Source organism: Schistocerca serialis, chromosome 1 (assembly GCF_023864345.2).
Source record: "Schistocerca serialis cubense isolate TAMUIC-IGC-003099 chromosome 1, iqSchSeri2.2, whole genome shotgun sequence".
NCBI lineage: Eukaryota > Metazoa > Arthropoda > Insecta > Orthoptera > Acrididae > Schistocerca > Schistocerca serialis.
The window spans coordinates 760,795,799-760,815,459 of NC_064638.1; the positions used below are offsets into that span (position 1 = coordinate 760,795,799).

At 40.2% G+C, this 19,661-nt stretch overlaps 1 protein-coding gene across 8 annotated transcripts in view; it reads left to right on the top strand.

The window, feature by feature from the left end:
* Window positions 1–19,661, top strand: part of LOC126482314 (cation-independent mannose-6-phosphate receptor) — a 768,212-nt gene that overhangs the window by 214,248 nt on the left and 534,303 nt on the right. For all 8 annotated transcript variants that reach the window (XM_050106419.1, XM_050106409.1, XM_050106382.1 and 5 more), the window contains exon 13: window positions 5,852–6,003. In XM_050106419.1, the coding sequence (XP_049962376.1) occupies window positions 5,852–6,003 (152 nt within the window). The remainder of the gene's footprint in view (window positions 1–5,851; window positions 6,004–19,661) is intronic.

Sequence of the window (19,661 nt, forward strand, 5' to 3'; positions counted from 1 at the left end):
GTAGCTTTGAGGGATGAAGTAGTGAAGGCAACAGAGGATCAAGTAGGTAAAAAGACGAGGGTTAGTAGAAATCCTTGGGTAAAAGAAGAAATATTGAATTTAATTGATGAAAGGAGAAAATATAAAAATGCAGTAAATGAAGCAGGCAAAAAGGAATACAAAAATGAGATCGACAGGAAGTGCAAAATGGCTAAGCAGGGACGGCTAGCGGACAAATGTAAGGATGTAGAGGCTTATCTCACTAGGTGTAAGGTAGATACTGCCTACAGGAAAATTAAAGAGAACTTTGGAGAAAAGAGAGCCACTTGTATGAATATCAAGAGCTCAGATGGAAACCCAGTTCTAAGCAAAGAAGGAAAAGCAGAAAGGTGGAAGGAGTATATAGAGGGTCTATACAAGGGTGATGTACTTGAGGACAATATTATGGAAATGGAAGAGGATGTAGATGAAGATGAAATGGGAGATAGGATACTGTGTGAAGAGTTTGACAGGACACTGAAAGACCTGAGTCACAACAAAGCTCCTGGAGTAGACAACATTCCATTAAAACTACTGACGGCCTTGGGAGAGCCAGTCCTGACAAAACTCTACCATCTGGTGAGCAAGATGTATGAAACAGGCAAAATACCCTCAGACTTCAAGAAGAATGTGATGATTCCAATCGCAAAGAAAGCAGGTGTTGACAGATGCGAAAATTACCGAACTATCAGTTTAATAAGTCACAGCTGCAAAATACTAACACGAATTCTTTACAGACGAATGGAAAAACTAGTAGAAGCCAACGTCGGGGAAGATCAGTTTGGATTCCGTAGGAACACTGGAACAAGTGAGGCAATACTGACCCTACGACTTATCTTAGAAGAAAGATTAAGGAAAGGCGAACCTACATTTCTAGCATTTGTAGACTTAGAGAAAGCTTTTGACAATGTTGACTGGAATACTCTCTTTCAAAATCTAAAGGTGGCAGGGGTGAAATACAGTGAGCGAAAGGCTATTTACAATTTGTACAGAAACCAGATGGCAGTTATAAGAGTCGAGGGACATGAAAGGGAAGCAGTGGTTGGGAAGGGAGTAAGACAGGGTTGTAGCCTCTCCCCGATGTTCAATCTGTATATTGAGCAAGCAGTAAAGGAAACAAAAGAAAAATTCGGAGTAGGTATTAAAATCTGTGGAGAAGAAATGAAAACTTTGAGGTTCGCTGATGACATTGTAACTCTGTCAGAGACAGCAAAGGACTTGGAAGAGCAGTTGAATGGAATGGACAGTGTCTTGAAAGGAGGATATAAGATGAACATCAACAAAAACAAAACGAGGATAATGGAATGTAGTCGAATTAAGTTGGGTGATGCTGAGGGAATTAGATTAGGAAATGAGACACTTAAAGTAGTAAAGGAGTTTTGCTATTTGGGGAGCAAAATAACTGATGATGGTCAAAGTAGAGAAGATATAAAATGTAGACTGGCAATTGCAAGGAAAGCGTTTCTGAAGAAGAGAAATTTGTTAACATCGAGTATAGATTTAAGTGTCAGGAAGTCATTTCTGAAAGTATTTGTATGGAGTGTAGCCATGTATGGAAGTGAAACATGGACGATAAGTAGTTTGTACAAGAAGAGAATAGAAGCTTTCGAAATGTGGTGCTACAGAAGAATGCTGAAGATTAGATGGGTAGATCACATAACTAATGAGGAAGTATTGAATAGGATTGGGGAGAAGAGAAGTTTGTGGCACAACTTGACCAGAAGAAGGGATCGGTTGGTAGGACATGTTCTGAGGCATCAAGGGATCATCAATTTAGTACTGGAGGGCAGCGTGGAGGGTAAAAATCGTAGAGAGAGACCAAGAGGTGAATACACTAAGCAGATTCAGAAGGATGTAGGTTGCAGTAGGTACTGGGAGATGAAGAAGCTTGCACAGGATAGAGTAGCATGGAGAGCTGCTACAAACCAGTCTCAGGACTGAAGACCACAACAACATCATCATTACATGTTGCTTCTCTCCCCAGGGTATAGGCACAACACAAGATCATACAAACTCTGTCTCCTCCAAATATCCTCATGTTTTTGCTTTAGGGTGGACAGTTTATTTCTGTAATAACTTACACTTCTCTTATATGCATACCTCTCTGTTAACTCCTTCACCAGAATGTCAAACATTCCTGTATTCTTCAGTGTATCTACTGATTTTACATAAATATGTGCGTTGCATGACAACTTTATGTGTGCTGCTGTGTTAGACTATGGGGGGGAACTGTGCTATTTCTAGTTTCTCTAGGCTCCTCAGTGGTAGCCTGAACATTTAACCTGGACCTGTGCTAAATTATCCTCTAAGTCAAAATTTTGTGTTCCATTGTATCAGTGTGCTCTCGCAAAATCTTAACAGGATCTTTACTACTACATATCTCCACTGTGTACTTCGATTTTTGATAAATGGTAGTATTTTGTTACCCCAAATGGGAGCCAGAATTAGGAAATGAGATGAAAAGCTTCCATAATGCAAAAAGTCTGTTCTGGAGGTGGCATTCTCCACTAATTTTTCAACTATAAGCCCTCGGGCAACACTTCCAGTAGCTGTGACAGAAATGGCATGAAGTGAAGTGCTGTACTGTGCGAAACTGTGGGGACGGCAATAGCAACAGTGTATGTGGGTAACTGAGGGCTGCAAGCATGCGGCATCTGCATGGAGGCAGTATTCACCCGACAGCAATGGCTGGCCGAAATGACAACGGGGAACAGTTGCCCCATTGTCAAGGCCAGGACACTCAAATGGAGCAGGAAGGCATGCAGCACTCCGCTGTGCTGATGAATGGGTGGCAAGAAGGCTGCACATCTGTGGATTGTTGCAAAGTAACACAGCCCTTTAAAAGGCACCTCTAGTGACAGGATGGCTGCAGCATGAGCAAAGGCAAAAGCGTGGCTTGGACAACCTGTCCAATAAGCAGGCAGTGTGGCAGCAAGACAGCAACGTCAGTAGTATGGCTGCAGCAAGGTGTGGATGCCAGTGTTGTTCTTGGGCTAAACTGGCAGACAGACTTGTAGTGTGGCTACAAAGTCAGCTACAAAATGTTGGGTGTGACAGGACCAGATTGGGGCAAGCAGCTCTTGCGTTCTGTGTGGTGCATGAGGGACACATTGACAATACATACCGTATTTACTCGAATCTAAGCCGCACCTGAAAAATGAGACTCGAAACCGTGGGAAAAAAAAATTCACGAATCTAAGCCACACGTGAAATTTGGGACTCGAAATTCAAGGGGAGAGAAAAGTCTTAGGCCGCACCTCCAATTCGAAACAAAGTTGGTCCATTGTAATATGATACACAATTTAGGTCGAATGAATGACGATACAGCTACAGTAGTTTGGTTCGAGTCGTAAGCTTAGCAGTTAAGCTTTACCAGGTAGCCATTGTCATGCGTCAGGCGCTCCGTCCGTATTTATAAGGGTAGTCTTCCTTTTTCACGTGCTTCGTCTGGTTTGAATTGATTGCTTATTTTGCTTTGATCTGATAAGTGCCGTTCTCTTTGTTATAGGTATTTACGTCACTCTAAGCTGAAAATGCATTACTGTACTGTGTCATGCATTGTTTATCGCATTCTGATAGTGCCTGTTTACGGCCTGTCGCCGCTCGCGGCAGGGCTTGCTTTTGTGCACGCTACCGCCGCTTACAATTAAAAAAAAAAAAAGAGAGAGGAATCGTCTCATTAGCGAAACAATGGCAAGAGACTACTATTTGTTTTTACTTACACTGCTGCTTTCTTTGATAATGATCAACAAGAACCAAATAATACACTGTGTATGATAGAACATGTTCTGAACGAGAGTTAGGCGAAAATTTTTCTCCGTTTGAAAATCTTTGCGGCCGCTTCTTTAGTACATCAAATTCTGCACAGAAATTAGAGTCATCTTAAATTTAAAAATCTAGTCAATTGCCGTGCTTCATTTCTGACTGTATCACTATTAGGCATAAGAATAATAGGCTACGAATATAAACATGACACAATATGTATATTCCTCCGCGTTTGCTGTTGATTCGCTCTAGTTTCATAGTTAATTAGGCAGACAGCATTTAAATGAGATAGCAGCAAACACGAAAGAATACATGGCAAAATGTGTAGATTCGTATGGTGAAGAGAATACTGCATGTGATTCACATTTCATCAGGTTCCCATTAGCAACCATCTCTTCTCACAGGTAGGAAAAAATTCAGAACGTAGAGTTGGCCATATTGACAAACATACCAAACAGTCTTGCCAGTCGGATTTTCGTAGTACATAGAAATTCTGCTACATTCGAAGATGAACAATACGGAATTTGTATTTACTTCGTTGGATAATGTATGAAAATGCAGTGGTCGAAACTCGGGGCGGAGAAAAAAAAAAAAAGCTCGTCTTCCACCTTTTTTTTTTTAATTTATTTACTGACGCAGAGGTTTTGGCGCAACTGATTATCTTTGTGCCTACAAAGCATACCTGTGTAGCGCTACATATATTCGACGGCAGAAGTTAGTTGTGGCGGCACCTACCAACATTTTTCAGAACTTCCGTTTGCTTTGCACTCGATTCTAAGCCGCAGGCGTTTTTTTGGATTACAAAAACCGGAAAAGAAGTGCGGCTTAGTTTCGAGTGAATACGGTAGTTCAATCATGAACTCATTGCAGTAGGTGCTGCTCGCAAACAGCACACTCTCACGTGCATACGCATATGGCATGCAACCTCACTCAATTTCGAGATGGACCCATGGCATGACTCTCAAGCCATGCAAACCTGGGCGTCATTACTGACAGTGACAGGATGACTCCAGGTGATGTTGGCTGTGACAGTAGTCCAGGCTGGACTTTGCGCCACAATGCGGCAGAAAGTGCAGTGGCAGCTGGCACGCCTGCAGCCATCTTCTATGCCCCAAAACTCAACAACGTGCATACTACAGTTTTCAGTTGTGAAGATATAAATGAGTGAACTGTATGGTAGGTCAGACCCCACTGCCTTACACCAGTTGTACAGGAGCCAAGGGATAAAACAAAGATTTAGGCATCCAAGGAGAGTATTTTTGAGGAATAGTAGGCAATAGTAGAAGCATATTGTAACTCTGAACTTCTGATGCAAAGACATACCTGGTGAGGTGGATACTCCATGAGCTGATTGAATGGGCCATCATAGCTGAGTTGCAGAGTGGATTGGGAGAGTACAGGAAGAAGGCACATTGTCAAGTCAGGAGATGATTACAGAAAGAGCATAGGTTCTGGACCCGCTACTCCCTACCTGTCTACTGGGACCCCATATAACCATTTTTCCACGTTTTCTGTAGGCTGTGTGTTGTAGACGATGATCACAATGCATCTCTTGTCAGCATCCCTCAACCATGTGACCTACTCTTGCCCTGGAACATTAGCCAGTTATTTAGCGTAAGCTGTGGGAACAATCCTTCGGCATAACAGTTGTTGGCTGGAGAGAAACAAAAGTTCACAGTAAAATGCTCCCAAACACCTTCTGACCTGTGGCTGCCTGCAGATGCATGAAACATGGTTGGTTGAGTAATTGTAGGAGTGATAAAGACAAGTGCTGAGGTTCCCCCCTCATGTGGTAAGCAGTTTTTATTTGCTACTAATGCTCAATACATTATTTCCTTTGTAATGTTGTTGTGCTATCAGAAGACCATCTGGTTAAGTTGTATTGTGGGTGGTTTGTTTTATGACTGAGACTTATTTTAACAGAGTGCATTATATTGAACCAGTATTCATGAGTGTTCATTTCTTAGTTATTAAAATAATTTTTCCCCATACAGCATGAAATTTATGAATCTCAGTGTACCGTGTATGTTCATAAAAATAATGGGAATTGCAAATGATTTAATTTCAGAATGAACCTGTCTTCGAGGATGTTGTGTCATGTAACTACAAATTCTCTTGGAGAACAGTAGCAGCCTGCCCTGTAGGAAGTATTCATAATGGCACATTTCCAATCCACAACAATGGAAACTGCACAGCAGAGAACTTCTATACTAAACATCTGTGAGTATTTTTTTTAAAGTAATTGCTGATTTTACATTAAACAACCAGTGCTTTCTGCCAAATACCTCATGGTTGTTTGGTATGTCGTTTCATGAACGATAGTAGAAGTAAAAATATGGATATCACTTGCTCTTGCTCTTTTGTTACCTTCCACTTTTTTGATTCCATTGAGTGAGACCCTTTACAGAATTGAAGCCACCTCTGTCATTTTGTCAGCAAGCACATTCTCTTTTAATGTTTACACCAAACTTTCTGCCATATATTTGACCTTGGGTACAGACTTCTGGTGCATAATACTATTCTTGTTGCTAAGCTCCTGGAAGAGAGATGGGATGGCACACATCAGCACAGGAAGTTATGTAGTTAACTTTCTCTGTGTGCTGTAATTGTTAATTCTTAAGGTAGTACTACTAGTATGGACAGGGTGCTTGTGTGTTGTGTGCAGGTGCAGGTGCAGGAAGTGTTAGCCGTGATTTGCAAACAGCTGAAGACACTTACTACCCTGCCCAGCTATCTTCAGGCTGCTGCCTCGGGGTGTAGCAGTGGCAGAGAACCTGGTGCATCACATAGGGCAGCTCAAGTGTCACTCGTTTTGCTTACAGCCTGTACTGCTGAGGCAGCTTCCAGTGTTTCTGACATAGTGGAACCACCACAGGGTCAGTGATGGATAGTAACATGTTTGCATTGCTCGAGGCAGAGGATCAATGTGAAGGTTGTCTTGTCAGGCCTTGCCTGTTGACACTATGAGTGAACAGGACTGTTCCTTCAGAAGGGCCTGAGCAGGCACATGCAGGGTAGGGTTTGCTAATTATTGGGAACTCCAAAGTGAGGCAACTTATTGAGCCATTAAGGAAAATAGCATTCAGGACCTAAGGAAATGCAATTTTCACTCAACATGTCTGCTAGGGAGCCTCGTCCAAGATGTGGTAGCCCTTCCTCCAACTATCGACCATCAGGATGCAGTCAGCTGCAAGCTATGCCTCACATTGCCACCAATGATGCCTGTCGTTTGAGTTCTGAGGTAATCCTCTGTTTTTATGGCCAGCTGGCAGAAGTGATTAATATAACTGGCATCACATACTGTACAAGTAGAGCTGATGCTTTTAGCTTCATTCCCAGAATTGATTGGGTACTTTGATTTGGAGCTGAATGGGGGTTCTCAATCAAAGGGTCTGTTGATTCTGCGAAGATATTGGCTGCAGATTTCTGCTGGAGCCGCGTTATGGGGGCGGAGTTGTTATTGTAGGATTTCTCTTGATAGGTCAGCGGGCTGCACTACACAAATGAAGGACCTATTTGAGTAGCCGAGTAGTTGTGGAGTGAGCGTGAAGGCTATATGATAGTTTGTGGTCTGATGAAAGCTCGCCAGTAGATATGCAGAGTGAAAGCAAACTGCATACAAAGTAAAGACTCTTTGACAGTCAGAATTTTCAAACAGTAAATTGTTGAAGTATTCGTGGCAAAGTTCCTGAATATACTGCCCTCCAGAAAAGCTGTCGTTCTCAGATTATTCTTAGAACTGATAACTGGCTGAAACCCAAAGTAGAAAGGTCCGAAATATTTAGTGGGGCATTGAACGTATATTGACAAGACAGAGCAGATGCCATAGGAGTATCATTACAGTTGACAAAAATATTGTGTCTATCGATGTTGAAATTGAGTTTGTCTTTGAAGTGGACTGTACGTGTGTAACAGGTCTAGGTGAACTCAAATTAATTGTTGGATGTTGTAATGGCCACCCGATTCTGCTGTAACAGTTGCAGAATCATTCAAAGAAAGTCTACACTCAGTAGTGCGGAAATATTCTGAGCATGCAGTAGTTGTTGGAGGTGACTTTAGCTTGCCCATTTCTCATGTGATATCCTGTGAACCATGGATGCCATGGTAGTGGTACAGACAGCCAGTCTTGGAACTACTTTTGAACAAGTTTTCCAGAAACTGTCTTAAGCAGCTAGTTCGAGAGCCCACATGCAATAGAAATATTTTAGACCTTGTAGCTACAAACAGGCCAAGCTTATCATCTGTATTAGAATGGAAATAGGAGTTTGTGATCAAGATGTCATAATAGTGATGATGGTTACTAAAGTTGATAAATCTGTCAAATAGCCTAGGAGAGTACTTTTGCTGAAAATAACAAATAAGTGATTGTTAGCATCCCGTGTAGACAATGAATGGACAGTATTTAGTTCCATTACAGTGGAACATGAGAAATTACGGGTGAAGTGTAAACAGATTGTAAATTGTGCTCAAGAGAAGTATGTGCCGAGTTAGTGGGTAAAGAATGGGAAAGGCCCACCTTGGTTTAGGGCGAAGTGTAAACAGATTGTAAATCGCGCTCAGAAGAAGTATGTGTCGAGTTAGTTGGTAAATAATGGGAAAGGCCCACCTTGGTTTAATCACAAAATTTGGAGAATGCTACAGAACCAGAGACTGCTGCAATTTCGATTCAAAAAAGGTACACAAAGATGACAACTGGCAACTGGCATACAGCTACAACCATCATACCTTAGAAAAAGAACTTATTGAGAGCCCAAGAAAAATCTGGTCCTATTTAAAAATTAGAAGCGGCTTGAAGTTTTCTATCGAGTCACTACCTGACAAGTCAGATGTGGCAGTAGAAGACAGCAAAAGGAAAACTGAAGTTTTAAATGTCATGTTTCAGAAATTATTTATGACAGAGGATTCTATGAACATATTGTTGTTTGATAGTAGCATAGACTTCTACATGGGTGACGTAATAATAAGCATCCCTGGTGTAGAGAAGCAACGAAAGGAGTTGAAAACAAATAAGTCACCATGGCATGATGGAATCCTAATTCAGTTGTACAGAAAATTTGCAAAACCATTGTTCCCTTACTTAGCTGACATTTACTGCTAATCTCACCCAGCACAAAGCCCCAAGTGACTGGAAAAAAGTGCAGGTGACTCCTGTATACAAGAAAGGTAAAGGAACGAACCTGCAAAGTTTCAGCCCAATATCCGTAATGTAGGTTTGCTGCAGAATTCTTGAACACACTCTGAGTTGACATATGGTGAATTTCCTTGAGCCCAAAAAGTTTCTGTCCATAAATCAGCACGGTTTTAGAAAGCATCACTTGTGCAAAACTCAGCTTGCCCATTTCTCATGTGATATCCTGTGAACCATGGATGAAGGGCAGCAGATTCCTAGATATTAGGAAAGCATTTGACAAGGTGGCCACCCTCACCTCTCCTCGTCCCCCCTTCCCTGCACCCCAATCCAACTGCTGCTGCCCTTGGCAGACTAGGTTCGCAGATATCTGAGTGAGTGGCTTGAAGACCAGGAAGATCAGTATGCCTTGATGGCAAATGTTCGTCAGAGACAAGGGTGCTATCAGGTGTGCACCATTGAAGTGTGATAGGACTGTTCTTACTCATTCTATACATAAATGATGTGACAGACTGGGTGAGTAGCAATCAGTGGCTGTTTGCAGATAGCTGTGGTGTACGGGATGGTGTCTTCGTTGAATGTCTGTAGAAGGATACAAGAGGGCTTAGACAAAATTTGTAGTTGCTATGATGAATAGCAGCTTGCTCTAAATGTAGAAAAATATAAGTTCATGCAGATGAATAGGAAAAACAATCCTGTAACATTCGAACATAGCATTGCTTGAAACAGTTACACTGATTAAATATCTGGGCGTAACGTTGCAAAGCGATATGAAATGGAATGATCACATAAGGACGATGGTATGGAAGGCAAATGGTCAGCTTTGGTTTATTGGAAGAATTTTGGGAGAGTGTGGTTCATCTGTAAAGGAGACTGCATGAAGAACGACAGTGCCACCCATTGTTAAGTAATGCTCAAGTGTTTGGGATCTCCATCAGGTCAGAGTAAAGGAGGACATTGAAGCAATTCAGAGGTGGGCTACTTGATATATTACCGGTAGATTCGACAGACACATGAATATGTCAAAATTTAAATATCGCTTACTCTTTTAGTACCTTCCACTGTTTTGCTCTCATGGTGTTAGATACCATACAGAATTGAAGCTAACTCTATCGTTTTATTAGCAAGTGCATTTGTCTTTTTAGGTTTGCACCAAAATTTCTGCTGTATATTCGACCTTGCGTGCAGATATCGGCTGCTTAATACCATTCCTGTTGCTAAACTGGAAGAGATTGAATGGAAATCGTTAATATGCTCTATGAACCGTTCTCATAATTTTAAATTAAAAGCTCTGTAAAAATCCCACAATCAGCTGAGAAAGAATGTTGATTCACTCACAGCACCATGTAACTTTGAAAGCCTGATACACCTGTAATAGGTCTGATAACCGCGAGGTTGCCTATTAATGATTCCTTCGCCCAACACCCACGGTGCTATTGGTGCACATCACGTATTGCGATTAAGATAGTGTGCTGGATTTTTTTTTAAAAAAAACGGTGGAGTAGGTTGTGTGTGGGGAGGGTGTCCCCCCCTTCCCCCACTTTCATGCCCTACAACGCTTGCTGAAGCGTACCAAGTGATTACAGTGCTAGAGGACTGGTGGCACTCACCAGCCCCCAGATCAGGAATACCAGGTTTGCCTTGTTAGTATCCTATCCAGCCCTTACTGATGGGCTCTTGAGGGACCACAGTGACTCACTACGCTAGGCAACAATTGTGGTTGTCAGAATCCGCTATTTGGCTCCTATGGTTGTGTGAAGCATGTTAACTGGATGTGGTAGTTTTGAAAATGTATCCGCAATGACCAGCCATAAGCTATGAAGGTATGATTTGGTGAAACCTAAATGGAATCTTTCCCATAAAGCCTCTAGTGTGGTTCTTCTCCATATCAGTACTTATGTCGTTTGTTCCTGTTTCCCCACACCACAGTAACTCTATGCTTCTTCTGGCTATCCCTTCTCTGCAACATCCAATGGACTACAACTTGTTTGTGCGCACATTTGGTGAACAACGGTCTTGAGCCCTTGTAATACTATTTCTGTGTCTGTACTACAAGTCTAATTCCTGACTATATACCATATTTACTCGAATCTAAGCCGCACTTAAATCTAAGCCGCACCTGAAAAATGAGACTCGAAATCAAGGAAAAAAAAATTTCCCGAGTCTAAGCCGCACCTGAAATTTGAGACTCGAAATTCAAGGGGAGAGAAAAGTTTTAGGCCGCATCTCCAAATCGAAACAAAGTTGGTCCATTGTAACATGAGAGACAATTTAGGTTGAATGAATGACGATACAGCTACAGTAGTTTGGTTCGAGTCGTAAGCTTAGCAGTTAAACTTTACCAGGTAGCCATTGCTGTGCGTCAGGCGCTCCGTCCGTATTTATACGGGTACCCTTCCTTTTTCACGTGCTTCGTCTGGTTTGAATCGATTGCTTATTTTGCTTTGATCTGATAAGTGCCGTTTGCTTTGATATAGGTGTTTATGTCACTCTAAACTGAAAATGCATTACTGTACTGTGTCATGCATTGTTTGCCGCATTCTGACAGTGCGTGTTTACGGCCTGTCGCCGCTCGCAGCATGGCTTGCTTTTGTGCATGCTACCGCTGCTTACAACAATAATAATAATAAAAAAAAAAAAAAGGGGGGGGGGGGGAGGGGTAGGAATCGTCTCATTAGTGAAACAATGGCAAGAGACTGCTATTTGTTGTTACTTACACTTCTGCTTTCTTTGATAATGACCAGCAAGAACGTAATAATAGGCTGCGTATGATAGGAGAAGTTCTGAACGAGCGTTCAGCGAAAATTTTTCTCCGTTTGAAAATCTTTGCAGGCGCCTCTTTAGTACATTACATTCTGCATAGAAATTAGAGTCATCTTAGATTTAAAAATGTAGTCAATTGCTGTGCTTCATTTCTGACTGTATCACTATTAGGCATAAGAATAATACGAATATAAACATGACATGATATGTATATTCTTCCGCGTTTGCTGTTGTCTCGCTCTTGTTTCGTAGTTTTTAGGCAGACACGATTTAAATGAGATAGCAGCAAACACGAAACAATACATGGCAAAATGTTTATATTCGTATTATTCTTATCGTGAAGAGATTACTGCATGTGATTCACAATTCATAAAAGTTCCTATTAGCAACCATCTCTTCTCACAGGTAGGAAAAAATTCAGAACGTAGAGTTGGCCATATTGACAAACATCCCAAAGAGTCTTGCCAGTCGGATTTTCGTAGTACATTAAAATGCTGCTAAATTCGAAGATGAACAATACGGAATTTGTATTTACTTCGTCAGATAATCTATGAAAATGCAGTGGTCGAAACTCGGGGCGGAGAAAAAAAAGCTCGTCTTCCACCTTTTTTTTTTTACTGACGCAGAGGATTTGGTGCCAGTATTTATCTTTGTGCCTACAAAGCAAGCCTGTGTAGCGCTACGTATATTCGACGGCAGAAGTTAGTTGTGGCGGCACCCACCAACATTTTTTAGAACTTTCGCTTGCTTTGCATTCGATTCTAAGCCGCAGGCGGTTTTTTGGATTACAAAAACTGGAAAAAAAGTGCGGCTTAGATTCGAGTAAATACGGCATGTACTCCCCTCAGTTAGCAAGCCAGTAATGGATGGGGGTGTGGTGTCCTGGGGTTCCTGAGCTTGGAGGCAGATGACTGCTGCCAGACCCATAGCACTGTAAACAGTAGGTGTGCTTCTGTGATAAGTGGAAGGCATGATAGGAGATGAATGGGAGTTGAGACAAAACACTCAGTTAACAGATAGCTCTGTGGTACCATCCTCACCCCAGTTGTATAAAGTTTGTCCAAACTGGGATTTTTTCTGAAATGATCTCTTTCCAGAGCTGCTTGTGTTACTTCTATGGAAAGTGTTTAAAAAGCCTTACAATGGGATAGGCAGATGGATAAGTTGTAATGAAACCCAACCAACCAACCAAGAGGCCTCAGGTTGGAATGTAGTGTGCTTTTGAATAACTGTCACACCTACTGTATAAAGGCTCAATTCCTTACTTCTATTTGGACAACTTTACATTTTTGGCCAGGGTCATGGCCAAGCAACTTAGATGCTATGGTGTCTGGGTACCTATATTGTCACTGAAAGCACCTGCCATGTGACAAAGGTTCAATGAGAAACACTCTAACACACAAATGTGTTCAGCATATGAATTATGGAAGCATATGGAACTTGGTGGTCTCAAGTGTCTGCCTTTCCAATGTGCTTGTAAAATAAATCGAGCTCAAAAGGCAAGAGATAGTTAACATTAGCCAGAATGCAACTAAAAGGTAACCAAAAGAATGGAATCAATTAAACTTAACTAAACTTGAATTGAACCTGCCTGGTGGGACTTTTTACCATTCCAACATAATGAAACAATAGCATTAACTTTCCATAAGAAGCTTTGGCTCATCTGTATGTTTTGGAAATACTATGACATTGAGAAACACGAGTTAATCAAGGAGCCAATTAGCTATTAGCATATGTGAAAACTATACAACATCAAAAAGTTCACTACTTTTAAGCCAAGTACATGTATCACTTACCTGTGCTGTATACACAGTGCCAGGATGAAAGAATGCAAACTACTGTTGATCTGAATACCTGCAGAGGTAAAGTTACACTTTTTCACAATATGAAAGTTCAATGTGTGCTAGAGATATTACTTAATTGCGTGGATGCAGGTCTGATTTCTTCTTTTTTTTGGACTAAATTCAGATCATTTGGTGCTTGAAATAAATTCAGAACATTTGGCGTAGCACTCGAACTCAATTACAAGTGTTCATGGGTGTGGACCGAGGCTCTATGAGCACTGATAAAAATGTCCATTTGTTGTGAGAGTGAGTCATTGAGTTACCACAGCTACCATGCTCAGATCTTAGCATGTGTCTCCACATGACTACGCATTCCTTCGCGAGGCTGCATACTCCGGCCATTGCTGAAATTACAAACTAACGATCTAACATTAACCATTAATATGCAGACGACCTACTTACAGGCCCTTTTACCCTCCTTTCACTTTCTTGAGGTTAAAAAAATCTTGATAAACAAGAGCACTACCTGACTTGGTGACTCCATATGGTATCTCAATACTTCACCATGTAGACCTCCAAAGGGGACTTCCCTCGTTGAATGCCTTTTGCACTAAAAGAGGTTGACATAGGCCATGAAGCTTGTAGAACATTTCATAATCACTCAGCTTTCTTAGTGCTCATTGACCTCCCTTCCAGCCACATATCGTGGCAGACCTGCTGCCCAAGAGTGGCCTGTAGCCTTCTTTATGTACATTCCAAACATGGCTGTATCAGTCACTCTCCTATGCGCAGTGAAACTCCTGTTTGGTACAGATGAAACAGAGGCTACTTTACATTGCTATAGTATTAATAACAGACTTACATCACCTTATGACAGGCATAATTATTAGTGTCGTAAATTTAAGAGATACCTTAAGAACTGTTATTATGGACATAAAAAGTTTGGGATGAGAGGAACAAGTATGTAATACTAATAGCAGACACAGTTTCTATGCTACAGGATGGACAATTCATCAGAGAAATTTGCTAAAACTACTGAAGACAGTTACAGTTAATTTATCACACCCTGTGGTGAATAAATATATTTATAGTTTTTAAGAAAAAAGGGAGCCTTTGAAAAATTATCCCCATTACATATAAATAAGGCTAGGTAAGGACTCACAAGGTCACTGATATCAGTATTATCAAGTTCAGGGACATTATCTTCTTCTTCTTTGCATGAAAGAAAATTGGCATGTGGCCCTTGTCATGCAGCCATTCATCACATTTATTTATTTCATGTGATCTGACTATTTATAAAAATATTTAGGGTGTGAATAAATGTTTAATACATGTCTCAGCTATGAACTACTGATAAAGTGATTATACCACAGTAATAGAAAAGAGAATACGTAACATAAAATACAAAAATCCACACAATATGTACACAGTTTGTCTAGATAGTTAGGTCACACACATTTAAGTAGTTGAACGTTACATTTAAAACTAGTGCACTGTTTTCGGTTGACATCAGCACTGCAGCCGATGTTGGAAGTGGATTCTTTGCTTTGATCAGTAAAGTGACAAGAAAGAGATGGAATGGAAATTTGCCCTGATTTAAGCACTTGCGCGTAATTGTTGTTATGAGTAGTATGCTCCTATTCCAGTCAGTAAATGAAGAGGATAATGCTATTTTAGGCTGCAGCTGGATGTATTGTACGCCTTCTGATATCTTGGTTGAATCCCCTTGTGTCTGCCAGGCATTTCTTTCTTTCTCATTGATTAACCTCAGCACTTCTCATTTAGGATTTCACTTAAGTTCATTGCTGCCAGTTTCACTGAGCTGTACCATTTCATTACTAGGGACTACTATTTGTTGGCCATATTTAGTGTTGTATTTTGTCATATTTGGTGTTATAAAAAGTACTGGGCTGAGCACAAGAAGCAAGTAGTCCAATCTTAGAAGAGAAAGTGAACATGGAATTACTCAAGTGGTCAATCAAGTTAATAATTTGGTGTTATTTTTTGCCAAATTTAGTGTTTTTTCTGAATTTTTTCTGTCTCTTTATTTTCATTTTTCCTTTCCTTTTTTCCGAATTTGTTGTCTTTTTGGCAAATTCAGTGGAATTTGTTGCCAATTTAGTGTTTTTTTCCCCCAAATTCAGTTTTCTTGCGGAATTTGTTTTTACTTTTCTGCAAATTCATTGTTATTTTTTGTCTAATTCATTATTATATCTTTGGCAAATTCATTGATAAATTTTTCCTATGTATATTCATTTTTGGCCACATTTAGTGTCAATTTTTTTTTTTTTTTTTGCGAAAGTTTGTATCTTTCTGGATTCAGTCTCCCCCCCCCCCCCCCCCCACCCCCACACCCCCACACCCCCTCCACTCAGTGATTCTTTTGCCAAATTCAGTGATTTTTTTTTCCTGATTTTGGTGTTCTTTTTCACAGTTTGATGCTATTTTTTCCTTATTTGCTGTTAATATTTTTGAAATTCTGTGTTATTATTTGCAAAATTCATTTCTTTAAGTATAAATTCAGTTTTTTCCAAATTCGGTGTTATTTTTTTGGCAGATTATGGATTATTTTTTAATTTTTTTTTTTTTCATATTCAATACTATATTTTGTGAAATTTGGTGTTGTTTTTGCCAAATTCTGTGCTCATTTTGCCAAATTCAGCTTTGCAACTGCAAATGCAACTTTCATGTCACGCCATTTGTCAAACAATCTGAAAGAATGAACATGGAAAGGCCTATTGCCAGAGAATCCCAGAAGATGAAGACGCCCTGCGAAAGATGAAGGAATGATGAACATTATGACTACCATCATCAACAGTTAACCAGTTAATCAAAGGCAGCAACAAGCCTAAAAGAATTCCTCCAAAGCTGTCTGACCATATTTGTGGTTTGTGACAATCCATAAGCGTTCGTCTTATGACGAGGAGGAGTGTAAAGTCTTCTCTAAAGAAGCAACAGGCCACAGAACAACATCCAGTTTTCTGTTGCAAGTATAGTTTCTTCAATAATTCATATTTTGGTTCTCCATAAAGTGACTAGATTCAGCAACTTTTCCAGTCGGACTGAGTTGCTAATTTTGAGGATGTAGAAATTAGCAAGCTAACATACTTGCATACTTTCACTCTCTGGTGTCATATGGAATAATATTTTGGGGTAACTCAACACTTAGGCAAAAGGTATGCACTGCTCAGAAGAAAATGGTTAGAATAATGTGTGGGACTGATAGTCGCACATCTTGTAGGCATCTGTTTAAAAGGTTAGGAATTCTTACAACAGCCTCACAGTACATTTACTCAAGTAATTAAATTTGTTCTCAACAGCATGGACCAGTTTAAAAACAACATTGACATATGAGATTATAATACCAGAAGAAAGAAAGACTTACACTATCCTCTACTTAACATATCTTTGGCACAGAAAGGGGTAAAATATGCTGCTGTAAAACTTCAATAAATTACCAGACGAAATAAAATGTCCGACAGACAGCAGTAATAGTTTTAAAAATAGATTGAAATCTTATTTCCTTGTCAACTCCTTCTATACCATAGATGAACACTTGACACGTTCCAAATCATAATGGTTTCCGTGAGATTGATCAATGGAACACGTAACTAATTAACTTATTCTCAACAGTCGTAGCTGTAATTTGCATTCATTATTGATGTCCAATATCCTTGTAAGTGTGATCTACGGATGAAGACAACAACTACCACTACTACTACTACTACTACTACTACTACTACTACTGCACTGCTACAGTTTACACTTCTTACGTCACTAACACTATAAGCAAAGCAAGTGACACAATATGTTGTCCTCTAGGCTCCCTATAGTTGAATCAGCAAAATTGTATCACTTTGGAATAATACTGTTGCCAGCCTTGAAAATCAACAGTGCTGTAGAGCAGTAGCAGCTGTAGGTGCCCACACAAGTGACAGATCTTAATGATCCATCACAGGTCATGCGATCAGCCTGCAGATCTTATATGCTTGGGCACATCACAGCGATAGATTGCTGCCGCGCGGGATTAGCTGAGAGGTCTAGGCGCTGCAGTCATGGACTGTGCGGCTGGTCCCGGCAGAGGTTCGAGTCCTCCCTCGGGCGTGGGTGTGTGTGTTCGTCCTTAGGATAATTTAGGTTAAGTAGTGTGTAAGCTTCGGGACTGATGAGCTTAGCAGTTAAGTCCCATAAGATTTCACACACATTTGAACATTTTTCGATAGATTGCTGATGGCTTGGAATTCACTTGTAGCTGAATGAACTGTAAGTGATATGTGACAATATGGCTGCCTGGATGCGTTGTGTTTGCCTAGTTATTAAGCATAGTTTTGTTTTGTTTGCTTTGCCTTTGTTGAGAAATAACTTCAAGTTCAATTTGTAGGCTTTCAGTGGCCACAAACCACTCTGAGAAGTAAAGTTGAGGCCAGGGTTACCATCTAAATTAGAAATCATACAAATATAATCACATTGACACCCTCCAATTTTTGCAGTGATTAGCATTTTGATGCTTGTGCTGTAGAAGTAGAACTGAAGAGAAGTTCATAGTAATAGTCATGTTCCACTGGACTTCATCTGGTGATTTTGATATAATTATTAAACTTTATGCATTAATAAAGTTTTTAACTTCCAAACGAAGTGACAAGCTGTAATGTTAAGTGAACATTTTATTTTAAATCAGAGGTTCCCAACCTTTCTCAGACCATTACTGCTGAGTGCAATCAGATATTAGCTAATGCACCCCCCCTCCCCTGTTTCTAGCTGGTACCTCTTCCCCCCACTGTTATCAACATTAAAAACTAAACATTAGGATGAAAAAGAACTTTCTGTGAATACTTTTATTTTTAAAGTAATGAAAACTAAACGATATGTTTCTGTAAGTGTTTTATTAAACCATGAGCTAATGACTCAGTGACACTATTGGTACTGCTTACCTCTAATAATCATTTCTTATACAATGATGAACCTATTCTCAGTACATTTGGAGGACTGTCTTACAACTCCTACTCAGTAAAGAAAACTAACTATCCACATGAAGGTAGGCACTTGTTACAAAACGTTTACTCTGCACCACTCCCCTCCCCAGTGACACTTGCTTCATCCACACAATATGCACCCATTTAAATCATTGAAGTTAATATGTGTGCATTGCATTATACTTACTGTTTGTAATCATTTAATTGCTGGTCTCCTTACTTCCAAACTGGTATACATTGGAGCCAAATGCTTTCTGTCTGAATACTGTTGCTGCTGCTGCTGCTGCTACTACTACTACTACTACTACTACTATTACTGTTACTACTGTTACAGGACCTACAGTAGATTACTAACCATTACATAGTTACTGTTGAGTTGTGCTGTCAGTTAGTTCAATTATCTGTTGTGAAATAAATAATGAAGCAATTTTTGGTCCATTGTGTGAATTACCCACAACTTGGAGAAAGCATTTTCATTCGTTATTTAAGATTACAAGGTCTGTTGAAAAAGTTCCAGAACTTTCATAATTTTGCACCAATGGTGTGTTTGAATGAAATTATGTTGGTATCCCTGAACAAGCCTGTGTTTAATGTTTAACTGCTGGAAGTTTCAGTGTTGTATGTCTGTTAGTTATTGTTCAGCACTGTGTTGAGTAGAATGTTGGGTCACACAGTTTGCGAATTTCAAGATGGCATAGTTAGAGGAACCAGGTGTGTAGCTGGATTGAAGAGTTTTTAGCAAACAGAACACAGCATATTGTTCTCAATGAAGAGATGTCTACAGACGTTAAAGTAACATCTGGCGTGCCACGGGGGAGTGTTATGGGACCATTGCTTTTCACAATAAATATAAATGACCTAGTAGATAGTGTCAGAAGTTCCATGCGGCATTTTGCGGATGACGCTGTAGTATACAGAGAAGTTGCAGCATTAGAAAATTGCAGTGAAATGCAGGAAGATCTGCAGCAGATAGGCACTTAGGGCAGGGAGTGGCAACTGACCCTTAACATAGACAGATGTAATGTATTGTGAATACATAGAAAGAAGGATCCTTTATTGTATGATTATATGATAGCGGAACAAACACTGGTAGCAGTTATATCTGTAAAATATCTGGGAGTATGCGTACAGAACGATTTGAAGTGGAATGATCCTATAAAATTAATTGTTGGTAAGGCAGGTGCCAGGTTGAGATTCATTGGGAGAGTCCTTAGAAAATGTAGTCCATCT